The sequence below is a fragment of the Equus przewalskii genome, chromosome 12, assembly GCF_037783145.1.
Source record: "Equus przewalskii isolate Varuska chromosome 12, EquPr2, whole genome shotgun sequence".
NCBI lineage: Eukaryota > Metazoa > Chordata > Mammalia > Perissodactyla > Equidae > Equus > Equus przewalskii.
The window spans coordinates 41,477,429-41,492,737 of NC_091842.1; the positions used below are offsets into that span (position 1 = coordinate 41,477,429).

Below are 15,309 nucleotides of genomic sequence, written 5' to 3' on the forward strand. Positions count from 1 at the left end.
GTCTCGCATCTTCTAAGCTGCTGAGCAGGGTTGGAAGGTGCTGGCAGTGCTGTGCATCCCCCCCAAAAAGTAAAGCACTTCTAAATTCACAGTGAGAACGCTGGTGCTATTTCATATGTCTGGGGACCACCCCAGCCTTTTAAGAATATTCTTCCAAAGCATGAAAAATGACACTTGGTCTTTACAGCCTGTTCCAGTTCTCTTTGATCTCTTCAACGAAGATCCCTCTTGGGTGAGAAGGAACATTAGGCATCTTTACTCCCACCTCTACGGCGAAGATCCCCAAAGTTCTTCATCTTGAGCCTCCCCTTTTCTGAGCTCAGGGCGGCTCTCTATACATCTCTAATGTGCGTCACAGGTCCCTCAGACTTCTTAGGTCCCAAACGGAATTCCTCTCTCCCCAAACCTCTTTCTTTGTTCTGTATCCCTCCTAGCTAGGGACGTGGGCATATCTCAGACTTCCTCATTCCTCATTCCTCGCATGCCGGCAGTCTTCAAGATCTGTTTATTCCTCTTCAGAAGAAGTCATGGACCCGGTCCTCTCCTGCTCCCTTCTGCTTGATTTTCTTCGAAAATGTCAAGTTGATTTCTTGCCATTTTAATTTCCAGGTTTAAAGGTAATATTTGTAGAGGGAATAATTCATTAGAAAAATCCGAACATATGAAGATCATCATTCATCCCACCAGCAAGTGATAGCTTTTATTTTACTGTATTACTCCTATTTCAAAAAATAACATGCTTGGGAACAAATGTATGAACGTTCAGGTCTTGCTTTGTTTTTCACCTCAATAGGAGCATTTTTCATGTCACTAACAGTTCTCAGGAAGCTTTGTCATCAAGTCACGGCATTGCACTCAGATTGGAACCGTTTCCTGACTGGGGGCTGCTAGGTATTCTCAAGTTTTGCTAAATAACTCTGATAATCATCTTTGTACATAAATCTTTGTCTGAATCTGATTCTTTTTTAGGTTGGAGTTCCTAGAAATGGAACAAATTATTTTCCATAAAGGTGAGTACTGGTTTGCCCCCCCAGCCACACTTCTTCAAGGGCTCGTCATGCTGAAGGTCACCGGTGTTGTGGTTGCTGTTCAGAATAAAAAAAAAAGTCTGCCCACTCCATGTTTTCATTTGCAATTTTTGGATTACTAGAGAGGTTTAACACTTAAAAAAAAAAAGTGTCTTATGCCAGTTTACAAAATAATGTACTCTGGCCCTGGGTTCTCCCTCCTGAAATGCACACCCTGTCTCTTCCTGTCGGCCAGCTGGGCCGGGGCCCTGGCTGCTGCCGCCTGCTTCTCAGAATTCTCACTGTGCATCCCTGCCACCCTGTTGGTGACGAGTGTGTGGGGGGTGTCTCCTCCTTGAGTGGGAGCCTCAGATTCTTTTCCAAAAATAAACTTTATTGATATATAGTTTACGTATTATTCAATTCACCCATTTAAAGTGTGCAATTAAAAAATGTTTCGTATATTCACAGGGGGCAACAATCACCACAATCTAATTTTAGGACATATTCACACTCCCTAAAAGAAACTCCCGACCCATGAAAGAGCCGCGCCCCATCTACCCCCATGTCTCCCACTCCCAACTCGGAGCAATTGGATCCATTCTTTTCGGCCTCAGCGCCCAGCCCCGGGGTCAGAGTGGAGGAATGAGTGAAGCGTGAGCGTGAGCAGCCCGTGCACGCTGTCTCGACACAGGGGACCTGTCGGCTCCAGCTGCTCCTGGGGCCCAGCTTGGGGTCGCTGTCAGGGTGTGCAGAGTGCGCGGGCCAGGAGTGGAGGGGTGAAGGCAGCAGTGGGGGTGGGGGACCGGGGCCCGAGGCCCTCTGTGCGCAGGATGGGGTGTGGACCTCGGGAAGCCCGCGGGGGTGGGGCGATGCTGTGCACGGGAGATGCGGGACTGGCAGCGGCGGCGCGCGCGGGGTGTGTCCCTGGCGGGGCCGGGGCGCTGCGGCCCGTCGCGCGGCGGAGTCGGGGGTCCGCGCGGGTCTCCCCCAGGTGCTGGCCGCTGCTGCGCGCCGGGCCGCCCCCGCACCCGCGAGGCGCCCGCTGGGGGTGTGGCCTGGGCGTGGCGGGTGGGCGTGGCCGGCCGGCCGGGGGGCGCGGGTGGGCTCGGCGCGGGGGAGATCCGGAGGGGCGGGGGCGGGCCCGCGCGGCGCATGCGCGCTGCATTGTTTTGACTGAAAATGCCGTCGGTTTCGAAAGCCGCGGCGGCGGCGCTGAGCGGGTCCCCCCCGCAGACGGAGAAGCCGACCCACTACAGGTCAGTGCCGGGGCGGCCGCGGCGGGGGCGGGAGCGGAGCGGAGGGCGGCCCCGCGCGCCCCCGGCCCGCGCGCCCGCGCCCCTGCGCCCCTGGGCCTGGGTGCCGCCGCCGGGTGCGGCCTGGGGCCCCGCGCTGCCCCCGCCCCCGCCGCGGCCGCCCCCTGCCCGGCGCCGCGCCTGGTCTCTGGGCGGGTGGACCACCATCCGACTCCGGCTGCCGCCGCCTGAGGTCGGGAGGCGGCGCCCAGAGTCTTGGGGTGGCACCTGGGTTTGGGGGCTGGGGAACGCGCCGGGGGTCGGGGGTCCACGCGCCTCTGCTTGGGGGTCGGGGAACAGCGCCTGGGGTCGGGCGCCGCGGAGAATGCGCCTAGGGTTGAGGATGGGGTTTCCGCGCCTGGGCGCCGGGGGAGGGCGGCCATCTGGACTTGGGCTGCCTCCGCCTGGGGTCGGGGATGGCACCTGGGCTTGGGGGCTGGGGCGCGCCCGGGGTCGCGGGGTCGCACCTGAAGTCAGAGATCGCGTCTGTGGTCGGGATGGGTGAGCTGCGCATGGGGTCTGAGGGATCGCATCTGGGGTCGGGGAAACGCGCTTGGGCTGGGAAGGGGGGCGTCTTGGGCCGTCTGGAGTCGGAATGAGAAGTCGCGCCTGGGGTCGGGGATTGGGGTGCTGCGCCTGGGGTGGGGGGCCGCGTGTGCGCTCTGGGGGTGGCTCTTGGGGTCGGGGGCCGTGCCTGGGATCCGAAGAACGCGCCTGGGCTGGAGGATGAGGGTCTGCCGTCTGGACTGGGAGTGAGGGGTCACGCCTGGGGTCCCGGATGGGGGCTGTGCCTGGGGTCGGGGGCCGTGCCAGGGATGGGTGAACCATGCCTGGGATCCGAGGAATGCGCCCAGGCTGAAGGTGGGGAGGGGAACGCGGTCTGTGGCTATCTGGACTCGGAGTGGGGGGGGTCGCACCTGGGGTCGGGGCGCCCCGGGCCCGCGGGGTCGGGTCCCCGCCCACGAGTTCCCAGGGCCGCCCGCCGGCGGCGGTGGCAGCGGAAGCGATCCGCAACGCTGTTTGTCTTTTTAGGTATCTAAAGGAGTTTAGGACAGAGCAGTGCGCCCTGTTTGTGCAGCACAAGTGCACCCAGCACAGGCCATTCACCTGTTTCCATTGGCATTTCCTAAATCAGCGTCGGCGCAGACCGCTCCGCAGGCGCGACGGCACGTTCAACTACAGCCCGGACGTGTACTGCTCCAAGTACGACGAGTCCAGCGGCGAGTGCCCCGACGGCGACGAGTAAGTGTGGGGGGCAGCGCCGCCCTCCTGCACCTGGCTGACCGGCAGGCGGCAGAGCCCTGGTTCTTTTGGACAGTTGGCACATGTAGGGGGTGTATCTTTACTCTGAAGTTTTTCTGTGACCAGTAAGGGGGCGGGGTGGGGGGGTAGAGGGGGGAGACGGGACGGGACATTTCCTTGTTTTTAGGCCAGTGCGGAAAAGAATATATGTGTTTCAAGGATAACCCTTGCATAGTTCAAATCGATTTTGCTGCGCTTCCCACTTGTGATTGCAGCACACTTTTCCAAATTTCTTGCATTAGAACCAGCCTTTTTGAGGTATGGCTTTCAGGCTAGGGACCATTTTGTGGTCGGCTTGTTAGAATGTTTGCTTACACTATGCAAATCTATCTGGAATGTTTCCTTCCTTGCTGTTTACATGTTTGATTAAATTGATAGGAAAGTTATTTTATTCGCAGAGTGTCATTTAGGTAGCACTTTTAAAGTTTAAGAAATTAAGATTTTGTTTTGGTTGCCTTTTTTTTTTTTTTTTTTACAAGTTTTCTAACCGTGTTATGAACAGATGTCTTTCTTTTGAAAGATGTAGAATGGGAAAACAGGGAAAGTACGGTTGGATTGTATCTTCATGTACTGGGCAGAAATTGGTAGATCTGGGCTTTGCTTTTTTCCTGTGGGCTGTTAGAGGAGGGAGGGGGGCCCATCCTTTTCTGCCTGGAGGTGGTGCGGCATCACTGTGCCCTGGGGCCCTCTAAAAAGAGCTGCTTGTTCAGTTTCTGTCCGTATCTGGGCCTGATTTGTGGGAGGTCCTCAAGCCCCCATCCCCTGATGCTCTGGAGGGAGGTAATTCTCCAGGTGTGCTCCCTTTTGAAGATAGCTTTCACGCTGCCCCGCATGGAGGCCAGTGTGGGTCTGTTCCCCTTCATTTTACAAAAATGCTTAGGCCAGGGAGTACACTTTTAATCTATGGTGATCTTGTAAACTTTATACACTTACTGAAAGGTTTTTAGCTGAACACCAGAAAGTTAAAGTGTTGATGGTAAGGCAGCTTGATGCCTGTTGAATAATGTAGCCAGCTCCACTTTTGGTAAGATGGTGTTATATTTCTGTGAAGTTTTAAAAGTGCGTTATTTAGTTGCTTCTTGAGCTGATATTTTCTGAAAATGGGTCTTCAGAGGAGATGTTTTTGTCTAGGTGAGGCCTGGCATCAGTTCCCCTGTTTCCCTTGGCCACTTCAGTCATCTCTCTCAACCTTGGGTCCCTGAGTTGGCCAGGGGGGCCACTGCTGCTTGATCCTGGTTCGGGGATCCAGGCACCCGTGTGTCTGACCCTGTCCCAGTGTCCAGTATGGGGGACCAAATGGCAATATTCACTGGCGATGCTTTTAATGCATGAAAAACATGTTTTAACAGCTGTTTCGGGTTCCAGAATCTGGATGTCCTAGTGTTGATTCGGCCCCATTGTTGGGCATCAGGGTGGTGTCCAGTTCTTGTGGGATGAAAGGTGCTGCCGTGAACACCTATCTGTATGTGGTCATTTTAAGCTGGGCTCAAATAGTGATTAGAAATATGCAGGGGCTGGCCCCATGGCCAAGTGGTTCAGTTCACGTGCTCCACTTTGGCGGCCCAGGGTCTCGTCAGTTCAGATCCTGGGTGTGGACATGGCACCGCTTGTCAGGCCACGCTGAGGTGGTGTCCCACATGCCACAACTAGAAGGACCCACAACTAAAATATACAACTATGTACTGGGGGGATTTGGGGACAAAAAAGCAGAGAAAAAAAAAAGAAGATTGGCAACAGTTGTTAGCTCAGGTGCGAACCTAAAAATAAAGAAATATGTAATTATTAGGGCCAGCCCTATGGCTGAGTGGTTAAAGTTCCACACTCTCTGCTTTGGCAGCCAGGGTTCACAGGTTCGTATCCCGGGCACAGACCTACTCCACTCATCAGCCGTGCTGTGGAGGCATCCCGCATACAAATTAGAAGAATATTGGCATAGATGTTAGCTCAGGGCTAATCTTCCTCACCAAAAAAAAAAAAAAAAAAAAAGCGCAACTATTTATTATAAAAATATTAACGTAGTCTAAATGGCATCCAGGTTATCATTGGAAAACAGGACGAGTGGGAGGATTAGGATTCTTCTTTGACATTTTCTGTTTTGAATGCATCCTGTGTACATCCATACCTAGTAAGGAAGTCCCATGTGTCTTGTTAAAGATTTTGTATCTAACTTTCAATGAGCGCATGAGATGACTTGCTTCAGCCCTTTAGGAAGTGTTTCACAGGCTAGACATCTCCCCTGGGAACCTCTCCTTAGTAATTACTGCTCATTCCATGGCAGAGGGACTTTCTCATCACCCACAAATGGAATGGCCTGGAGTTCGTCCTGTTGAATCACAGAGTCTGGTTCACGCAGGGTGGCCGTGGAATTCGTAAATAGGCACTACCTTTCAGAGCAAGGACAGGGCCTTCCTTTTATTTTAGTTCATTGATTCTTGAAATTTCTATTTTGGGCATATGTACTACCGGCCTATTATTTTAAAATATGAATATGTGTGAAAGAGCTAAGACCCTTCAGCCAATGTCAGGTGATGCAAGCATCCAGCGTTGTTCTTGGTGCTGGCCGGGGGCCCTGTGGGGCTGAGTGGTAGGGCCGGAGGGGATGGGGACCCCAGAAGGTCTCTCTTCTCATGGCCCCCTCCCCCGATGCCACACTCTCACTGTCACCCCTTTTCCTTGGCAGGCAGTCATCCCCCGCCCCTGCTGTCATTCTCCTTCTGTGGGCACTCCTGTTGTCACCTTTGCGTAGCCCCCCACTGTCATCTCCCCCTCTCCACATGCACTCCCGCTGTCAACCCTTTTCCTCATCTGGCGGTCACCCTCCCCCCCCGTGGCCCCCTCCCCCACTGTCACCCCCTTTCATTGGCAGGCGGTCAGTCTCTTCCTCTGCTGTCATGCCCCCCCACCAATGTCACACCTTGTTGGGCAGTCACTCTCCCCGTCTCTGTCACCCTGCCTTCCGTGGCCTCCTCCCACGTTGTCACTCTCCTTCCTCGGCGGGCGGGCACCCTTTGGGGAGGAGGCCGCCTCTGCGCTCCCATCCCGCGGTCCTGGGTCTCCCCGTGCCCTTTGTTCTGGCGGACACGCCCCCTCCCCGGCGCGGCCCGCGATTGGCCGTCCGGGTCACGTGCGCCCGCCCCGCCCCCGTGGGAACTGGCCTCCGGCGGCGGCGGCTGCGGCCGCTCGGTGTGCGCTCGGTAATCCGCGCAGAGAGAGTTGGCGGTGCCGGACGCCGCCTCGACCCCGGGGTCGGGCCCAGCTCCACCGGGTCGGTGTTCCCACCTGTGCGGATCCACCTCAGGTACTTCTTCGGCTGGGGCTTCGAGGAGAGCGACTCTCTTCCGGAGGTTTCGGGGTCCAGCCACATCCCGGAGGATGCTCTGAGAGGCCTCGGGTGTGGACGGCCCCAGGCCCCCAGCTGTCCGGCTCCCCGCGGGACCGTGGACCGTCCGGGCCGGCCCGGGTCTTCGCACGTGGAGCCCGGGCGCGATGGGCGCCTCTGGCTGCAGGAGACTGCGCGTGCGCGGCTCTCAGCGACGGTCAGGCGCCTTCACAGACGTCGGTTCTGACATACAGAAAGAAAAGGCCATCCTGGGGGTCCGAGGGGCCCCTCCAGGGGAACATTTTTACTGGAAAACAGTTGGAGCAGTCCCCAACTATACTCTGGAGAAAGTAAACGCCCTCTTTCCTCTGTTAACCCTCCTGCAGTAGACAGGCTGTCGGCGGGGTGGCCCTCCAGACCCCACAGATAGAGATTTTCTTGTTTTGAGGGAGAAATGCTCCCGCCCCATTACCGTGGTGTAACTCTCCAGGTTGGCCTAGAGATCAGCCTTAACCGTTGTAGGGCTCCCTGCCTGGTTCCATTCGGTGGGCCTGGCCCTTCTCCCCACGGGTCCCTCCCTCCTCACTGCACTTGGGGCCTCTGGGGGCACAGGCCCCTCATCCGGGAGGCCCATGACATGTGACTCAATCGGCTTTCCCTCTTGAGTCTGGGAGCCTGTTGACTTAGAGACACTTGCATGTGCTCGAGGCTCGGTGTGGCCGCTGTGTCATATTGGTGCTTCGTCTGATCTTTCTCTTGAAAGATGCTCTTGCAGTGTTTAACTTTAAAAACTCCAGTGTCTTAGGACCTAAGGCTTAGGTAAAATTCCATTCACTTCAAGGTGGTTAGAAACTTGCTGTTTGAACTGATCTTGTGAGTGACCTCTGCTGGGGTTTTTGGGGAGAGGTGAAAGCCAAGGGCAGGTCTGGAGCGCTAGAGCATAATGTTTAAGAGGCGGGGGCTGCTTACAGGGCAAAAGACGACACACGCGTTTTGGTTACAAATTAGCCGGCTTAAGGGAATTACAGTGAGGTGACTGAGCTGGGTGTGTAAGAGCTCTGTGGGGAAACGTTGAAATCCCTGAGTGATTGCAGCACTTCCATCCATCTGTCCATCGTGCTTTGAGTGAAGGGCAGGGGACCCGGAGGCAGCGCCTGGTACAGGAGCTCTGGTGCCCTCTGCAGGGACAGGGTCCTTGGGAGAGGGTGGCAGCTCTGTGGGTGCAGAGGAAGGAAGTGGACTCGTTGCTGAAACTGATGGTCCATGTTATGGACTAGTGAGGGGTCACTGTCCTGGCTCGGGAATCCAGGGAAGCCAGAGGCTGGGGGGCATAATGCTGAACAGATAGCCTGGTCAACATGGGGCTAGCTGGCACTCCCCACCCCCAGTGTCCCAGAGGAGGGGACAGATGTGAGATGACACTTGAGCATCTCCCACCAGCCCCTCCTTTTCACCATCCCCACCTCCCTACCCTCCTGACCTCTGCCCTGCCCCCCTAGTTGTCTGTGGCACACAGGTCTTCCCTTTTCCTGTCTTTCTGCTGTCACTCGTTTTCTGTACCGCAGTGGGTTGCTCGATTCTGTTTCATTTTGCCCCAGTCATTTCTGTATTGTATTCTGGTCTCCCGCCTGTGCCTGAGCTCCTTGAGGACGGGGAGGGAGTCATGTTGTACCAGGGGTGCGGGGGTGCCCTCTAAGCCCAGCGTTTCTCCCACCCTGGCCCCAGACCCACAGCGTTGGCGGCACCTGGGAGCTTGCCCGTGGTGCATGCCCAAGGGTCCACCTGGCCCGTGGGACCCGACGGTCTGGCCTTAGCAGGCCTGCAGGTGCTTCTGATGCATGCTCCGGCATGAGCGCTGTGCCCAGCCCGGGCTCCCGGACCACGTTAACGCACAGTGGATCTGGGTCTACTGGGCCCCCCTTTGTTTCAGGCGAGAGTGGCCAGAGCACAGGGGACACTTTCAGGCTCTCCTGGGCACTTAGGTGGCAGTCTGGAGCCCCTGGCGTATTCCTCTCTGTTCCTCCCATTCCGGTTCAGTGGTTCCAGAGCATCGTGGGGGAGCTGTGTCCGGCCATGCCACTGATGGAGCCCTGTTTCAGTTACACTGTTCAGGTCACTACTTGTTGTGGATGGGTTTGAGAACCACGGGTGTCACCCTGAATTTGGCAAGCTGCGGAACTGTGTCACCCCGGGTCACGTCACTGGTGCGGCAGGGCTGACAGTGGCTTGACTAGTCAGCTGCACGGTGGCCCTGGGGACAGATTAGTGAACTCCTGCTTGCGGGGTTGGGCTGACCCCTGGAGTCTCCCCAGCCTCCTCCCCTCCCCGAGGCGGGTCCTGGAGTTGCCACAGTCTTCTCTGAGGTTCTCCCTTCGGCTCTTACATGTCCTGACGGGAAGCTGTTTTCTTTTCATTAAACGTTCTCTACGGGGCTGGCCCTGTGGCCGAGTGGTTAAGTTCGCTCGCTCCGCTGCAGGCGGCCCAGAGTTTCGTTGGTTCGAGTCCTGGGCAAGGACATGGCACTGCTCATCAGGCCGCGCTGAGGCAGCGTCCCACATGCCACAACTAGAAGGACCCACAATGAAGAATATACAACTGTGTACTGGGGGTGCTTTAGGGAGAAAAAGGAAAAAAATAAGATCTTAAAAAAAAATAAATTAAAAAAACCCAAAAACCTTTTCTAGTATCTTAAGGTCAGCTCGTGCTTTTATGTCGTGTCGTAGGCAGAGGTGACATGCTCTGAGTGAAATGACAGTGCCCGTTTGGTGCTCTGCCGGGCAAGGGTGCCGTGGCCAGGCTTGGTTGCTGTGGCGATAGTGCTGGAGAGGAAATAAAGTGATGCTCGGAGGGAACCTGAGGGACCGTTACAGAGCGAGCGAACATCGAGATGGAACATTAGGAGAATCTTAACTTCCCTGGAGCGCAGTATGTGCACGACTCCGGCCGTGCTCCACAGTGTGTCAGCACAGGGACACCCGCGTCCCCCCTCTGCATGTCAGCGATGCTCGGCTGTCTTCCTGCCCTGCTGCAGCTGTGTGGATGGGTTCTGTAGAAAACCCTCGGCTCTGGTGCGCTGGGCCGCTCTCCCCAGACGGTGGGATCCTTAGATGCGACTTAGAGTAGAAGCCTAAGTATTTCTGAAGATTGGAACTGTCTTTGTAAAGTGGCGGCTTTCCTGTTAGCTTAAATTATTTTACTTTTTATTGTTGCAAAATGTACAAAACACAAAAGTTACCATCTTAGCCTTTTTAGGGGCACCGCTCAGCGGCGTTAAGCACATTCACATTGTTGTCCGGCCACAACCACCATCGTTCTCCAGAACTTTTCCATCTTCCCCAAACTGAAATTTTGTCCCCATTAAACCATAGCTCCCTCCCTCCATAATTTTTTATATGAGCCCATGTATATGTATTCTTGGCCCCACATTCCGTTATCAACAGCATGTGGCTCTCCCTTTTCTTGGTGTTTTTGCCCCGACAGTACATCCTGGCTCCCGCTCAGTAGTCCACACAGACCCTGTTATTCCCAGAGCGGCACCGAGCTCCCTTGACATCTGTCCACAGCTTGGGTCGTCTCCAGCCTCGCCGATTACAGACGTCTTGCGGTAGCTGCGTTGTGCTCACGTCTGTTTGCTCTTCTGGCCGTTCTGTCTTTGGGGCAGGACCCTAGAAGGGGGATCGTGAGGTCAGAGGGTAAGTGTCTCTGTGGTTTTGTTACTTATTGCCACATTTCCCTCCGAAGAGGTGGCAACACTGGGGGTTCCTGCCGCCCACCCGCACTGTCTGCCTCTCCTGCTGGGAGGTGGGGGGAGGCGACTTTCCAGTACGTTTCTTTCATCATCACAGTCAGATGAGCGCCTCTTGGTGGCCAGGAGCCGTTTGCATTTTCTGTTCTGTAAATTCTCCATTCCTTTCTCTGGCCCATTGTTCTGCGAGTTCCCAGTCTGTTTCTACAAATTCTTTGTTTATTAGTGACATTAATCTGTATGTTCATGTGAGAAGCGGAGGAGGGTCTGTGTTCTAGAAGGTTCTCTGAGTGGCAGAGGGTCCTCCACGCCAGCCTCAACCCCGTGGGCACCCTGAATCTGACGGAGTGAACGGTCACTCTGTGGTGGGGATTGACCAAGGGCGCGTCCGTGCTCACTATAGGAAATAGCGAAAGTGGATGCTCACTGTTTCCCTTTCACCTCCCAAAACGCTTCCCGGAGCTCCTCATCGGGACACGAAGCAGCAGCTTACGCCCGGGTTGTCTTCCGTGCGGGCGCGTAGAGCGCTGTGCGCATGCGAAGTTTCCTTTTCCACTTTTATATATCGAGTGATATAGTAATGATTCTGTACCTTTTCCTATTGTCACAAACTGAGGACCAAGTTGTCTTGTAACCTCCTCTCTCCATTTTCCGCTTTTCCTTTTTCTCACGGATCTGGAGTGCTTGCCAACCACTGCTGGTATTCCGCTGGGAGAGTTTGCCGTGACTGTTCTGGAAGGAATTGACGCTGGGTGGACACTGGCCTGATTTCCAGTTTCTGCCACTTACGAGAGCCTGCCACCAGCCTGCTGCATGTCTTGAGTGGTCCCGGGTGCTGCTTGTGTTCTGTCCTCTTGATCCGGGTTCTGTTACTCAGGTGTGTCGGTTTGTGAAAATGCCACGTGAGGTGTAGGTCTGACCTATGTGCTTCTCTGTGGGTATATTATATTTCGAGACAAATATATAAAAGATCCCTCTCTCCTGTCTCTTCTCTATCTATCTGTCTCCAGTGGGCTTTAAAAAAATGGTGGGGAAATACATATAACATAAAATTTCCCATTTTAACCATTTTTAAGTGTGCAGTTCAGTAACATTAATTACATTCATGATGTTGGACAACTGTCAACACTATCTTTTTCCAGATTCTTTCCGTCACTCCAGACAGACACCCTGCCCCATTACAGAGTCACTCCCCATTCTCCCCTCCCACAGCCCCTAATAACCTCTGCTCCACTGTCTGTGTGAATTTGATGACTTTAGGGACCTCATATAAATGGAATATGCAATATTTGTCCTTTTGTGTCTGGCTTCTTAGCATGATGTTTTCAAGGGTTCTTCCATGTTGTGGCATGTCCGTGCTTCATTCCTTTTTTATGGTTGAATGATATTCCACTGTCTGGATGGACCACATTGTGCTTATCCATTGTCTGTTGATGGACGTTTGGGTTGTTCCCAGTTAGAACGATTGTGAATCGTGCTGCTATGACCACGAGGTGACAAATATCTCTTTGAGACCCTGCTTCCAGCTCTCTGGGTGCGCGTCTGGGGGTGGAGCTGCTGGGTCCCACAGTGGGCTTCTAAAGTGACTTTAGCTTGGCTGGCTCTGGGAACCTGGGGACTCGCCAGGGCACGGTGTCCTCTCTGTCTGCCCCTCTTGCCCACACAGCCCAGGTGCCCAGTGAGGTCTGGGGTGAGCTGTCTGAACGCAGAGCCTCCATCTCCTCGTCTTACAAGATAGGGGTTCAGAGTGGATGATGGCTAAGGTGCTTTTCTTTTTCTTTTGGGTCTTGCTGGTTGCAGCACACCACCCAGCTGTGGTCTTTGTGGGGCGCCGTCCCCACTAGTGCTCCCCGTGCCCACGTCCACAGCCTGCTGGACAGTGAGGCAGCAGCAGGCCTTTCCAGACCCCACACGGTGCTCCTGGCCGTGGCTGCAGGTGAGGGGCCATGTCCTTAGATTTGGGGACATGCTGTCCTGGGCCCCTGCCTTGCCTCTCGGGCTGCTCAAGGGGACATTGCCGCCTCAGAGTCCTCCTGTGTTTGTGGCTCTTGTCTGGAGGGACCGCCCTCAAGGCAAGCTCATTCCCTGCGCTCCACATGTGCCAGAACCTTCTAAACCACCCCTGCAGCTGCCAGCTGCCTGCAGCGTGAGCCCCGTCTCTGCTCGGTGAGCCGTACCTGGCTCTCCCTTGGACTTCTGGCTCTGGGGCTGCGCATGGCCCATGTGACACTGTCCCCTTCGTGCCTCCTACCCTCTGGCCAGTCTCCCCCAGTGTCCTCCTCCAGCCATATCCAGGCCCCTGTGTTTCCCCCCAGGCTCTTCCCTCCTTCCCTTGAGGGGTCCCCGAAAGCACTCGGACTCGGGATGGGAGAGGCGCCCACCCTTTATCCGATGGCGCTCGTCAGGGAAAATGAATGAACTGGCTGTGTCCAGGGGGTGAACTTTACTTTTCCAGACTTTATTAAAAAAATTATGCAGGATGATTTTCATGGAAACTCGGTGTTCTGTTTTTATCTTGTTTCATGGAGGGGTTTGCAGGGGTCTGAGCACCTTAGGGGAGGGCCCCAAGTTCAGGGACGGGTGCTCTGTCCAGTGATGCAAATCCTTCCATTAGAGCAGGTATTTGGCTGAAGGAAGATAGAACCAGCTGCTGACTGGGTGCTAATGAGAAGCAGAGCCTGGGGCCAGCCCCATGGCCGAGTGGTTAAGCTTGCACGCTCTGCTTTGGCGGCCTGGGGTTCCCCGGTCCAGATCCTGGGAACTGACCTACACACCCTCATCAAGCCATGCTGTGGTGGCGTCCCCCATAGAAGAACTAGAATGACCTACAACTAGGATATAGAACCTTGGACTGGGGATGTGAGGGGAAAAAAAAAGAAAGATTGGCAACAGATGTTAGCTCAGGGCCAATCTTCCTGACCAAAAAAAAAAAGCATACTTAAAGGTAAAGTGGGACATGTGGGACTTGCAAAGCTTTGTTAAAAAAAAAAAAAATTAAGAGAAGTGGAGTAGGTTGATGCTGAGGGTGATCCTCAAACCGTAAGGCCCAGATGGCGTGTCCCCCCCCTCTGCTTTCCAGGTGTCCGTACCTGCACCGGACAACTGGGGACACGGAACGCAAGTACCACCTGCGCTACTATAAGACAGGCACGTGCATCCACGAGACGGATGCCCGGGGCCACTGCGTGAAAAACGGGCCGCACTGTGCCTTCGCACACGGTCCCCTGGACCTGCGGCCACCCGTGTGTGACATCAGGTGAGTGGGCGGCAGGGAACTGGCTCACCTTCCCAGTGTTGCAGGAGCCGAGTGCCAAAGCAGCTCCTTTTCTGGGCCTTGGCTTTATTTCCAGTGAGAAAGTGACACGTTTCCTTCCTTGTGACCCGCAAGGCCTTGGGAGCTCCCAGGGAACAGCCAGTGAGGCCCCTGACACCCTCTGGGAGAGGAACTGAACACAGCCAGCTCTGAGTGTTGGGATTTGGGTCAAGATCTGTTCCAGTACAGGGGTGCACCCGAGGCCCGCGGGACCCCCTCCCAACCCCCAGTGTCTCTAGTGACAAGTAGGCGGTTCCATAAAGTGACAGGAGCAGGTGATTCCATCACCTTCTGGAAGGGCTTTGGCCGCGCCCCCAAACTGTGACTGATATGCTGTTTGGTTGCAGGGAGCTGCAGGCCCAGGAGGCCCTGCAGAACGGCCAGCTCGGCACTGGGGACGGTGTCCCAGATCTGCAGCCTGGGGTCTTGGCCAGCCAGGCCATGATCGAGAAGATCCTGGGCGAGGACCCCCGATGGCAAGGTAACCCTGCGGCCGCCGCGGAGGGTGGGCAGGGGCAGCCCTCGCTCTGTCTGTAAAGTGACCTGCACGGTGGACCTCATAGCCCTCGTTTCCAGGTCAGATGGGGAAACGGAGGCTCATTGAGCTGAGTACTTCGCCCTCGGTCCTCAGGTAGCGGGTAGCCGAGGGGGCTCTGAACCCCACCTCTGCGCCCCCCGACTCCCAGCTGCTGTGGACCCCTGTGCCGGCAGCTTCCCTGGGGTGGGGCTTGCATGGCTGGCACGGCTCCTTCCTGCACCCAGTCCCAGAGCCAGGCCGATGGTCACTGCGCCCTGCTCCCGGAGGACGCCTGTGGTTCCGCCTTGTCCCTACCCTCTGGGTCTCCGTGTGGCCTGAAGATCACCAGCATCTGGGTCCCTGCGGTTTGTCAGAAACAGGAGTTCCTGGCCGTGTCCCTCAGGGCTGTGGGACCCGAGTCCCTGGCAGCCTCCACAGATAATGGCTGTGGGCAGTGGTTTTTTTTTATTGTGGTAAAGTACACATAATGTAAATTTACCATTTTAACCACTTTAAAGTGAATATAATTCAGTGGCATTTAGGACATTCACAGTGTTGCGCAACCACCACCTCTGTCTAGTTCCGGAACATTCCATCACCCTGGATGGAAACCCATCTCCATCGTCAGTCTCTCCTGTCCCCCTCCTTGACCGCTGGGGCCACCAGTCTGCGTCTGTCTCTGTGGACGAGCCTGTCCGGGTATTTCCCGAGGGCAGCGAGGTTTTAGGAAACCCCGTCAGTCACCATGCATCTCCCTGACCCGCTTGGCGGGCACTCACGTGCGGACATGATGCTTTAGGGCTGCAGTGTC

General features: G+C 55.5%; 1 protein-coding gene across 13 annotated transcripts in view; it reads left to right on the forward strand.

Annotated features, from left to right (window-relative positions):
- Positions 1 to 2,107: 2,107 nt before the first annotated feature.
- The window catches only part of UNKL (unk like zinc finger), a 46,201-nt gene continuing 32,999 nt past the window's right edge, over positions 2,108 to 15,309 (forward strand). For 4 of the 13 annotated variants that reach the window (XR_011524599.1, XR_011524600.1, XM_070567072.1 and 1 more), the window contains exons 1-4: positions 2,113 to 2,266; positions 3,335 to 3,544; positions 13,748 to 13,924; positions 14,329 to 14,462. Coding sequence is in view for 8 of the 13 variants with exons in the window: in XM_070567072.1 (XP_070423173.1) it covers positions 2,190 to 2,266; positions 3,335 to 3,544; positions 13,748 to 13,924; positions 14,329 to 14,462 (598 nt within the window). In the remaining 5 variants the exon portion in view is untranslated. Of the gene's footprint in view, positions 2,267 to 3,334; positions 3,545 to 4,066; positions 6,903 to 13,747; positions 13,925 to 14,328; positions 14,463 to 15,309 lie in introns of those variants that run through there. The other 9 variants (XR_011524597.1, XR_011524598.1, XM_070567090.1 and 6 more) reach the window with 5 other exon arrangements.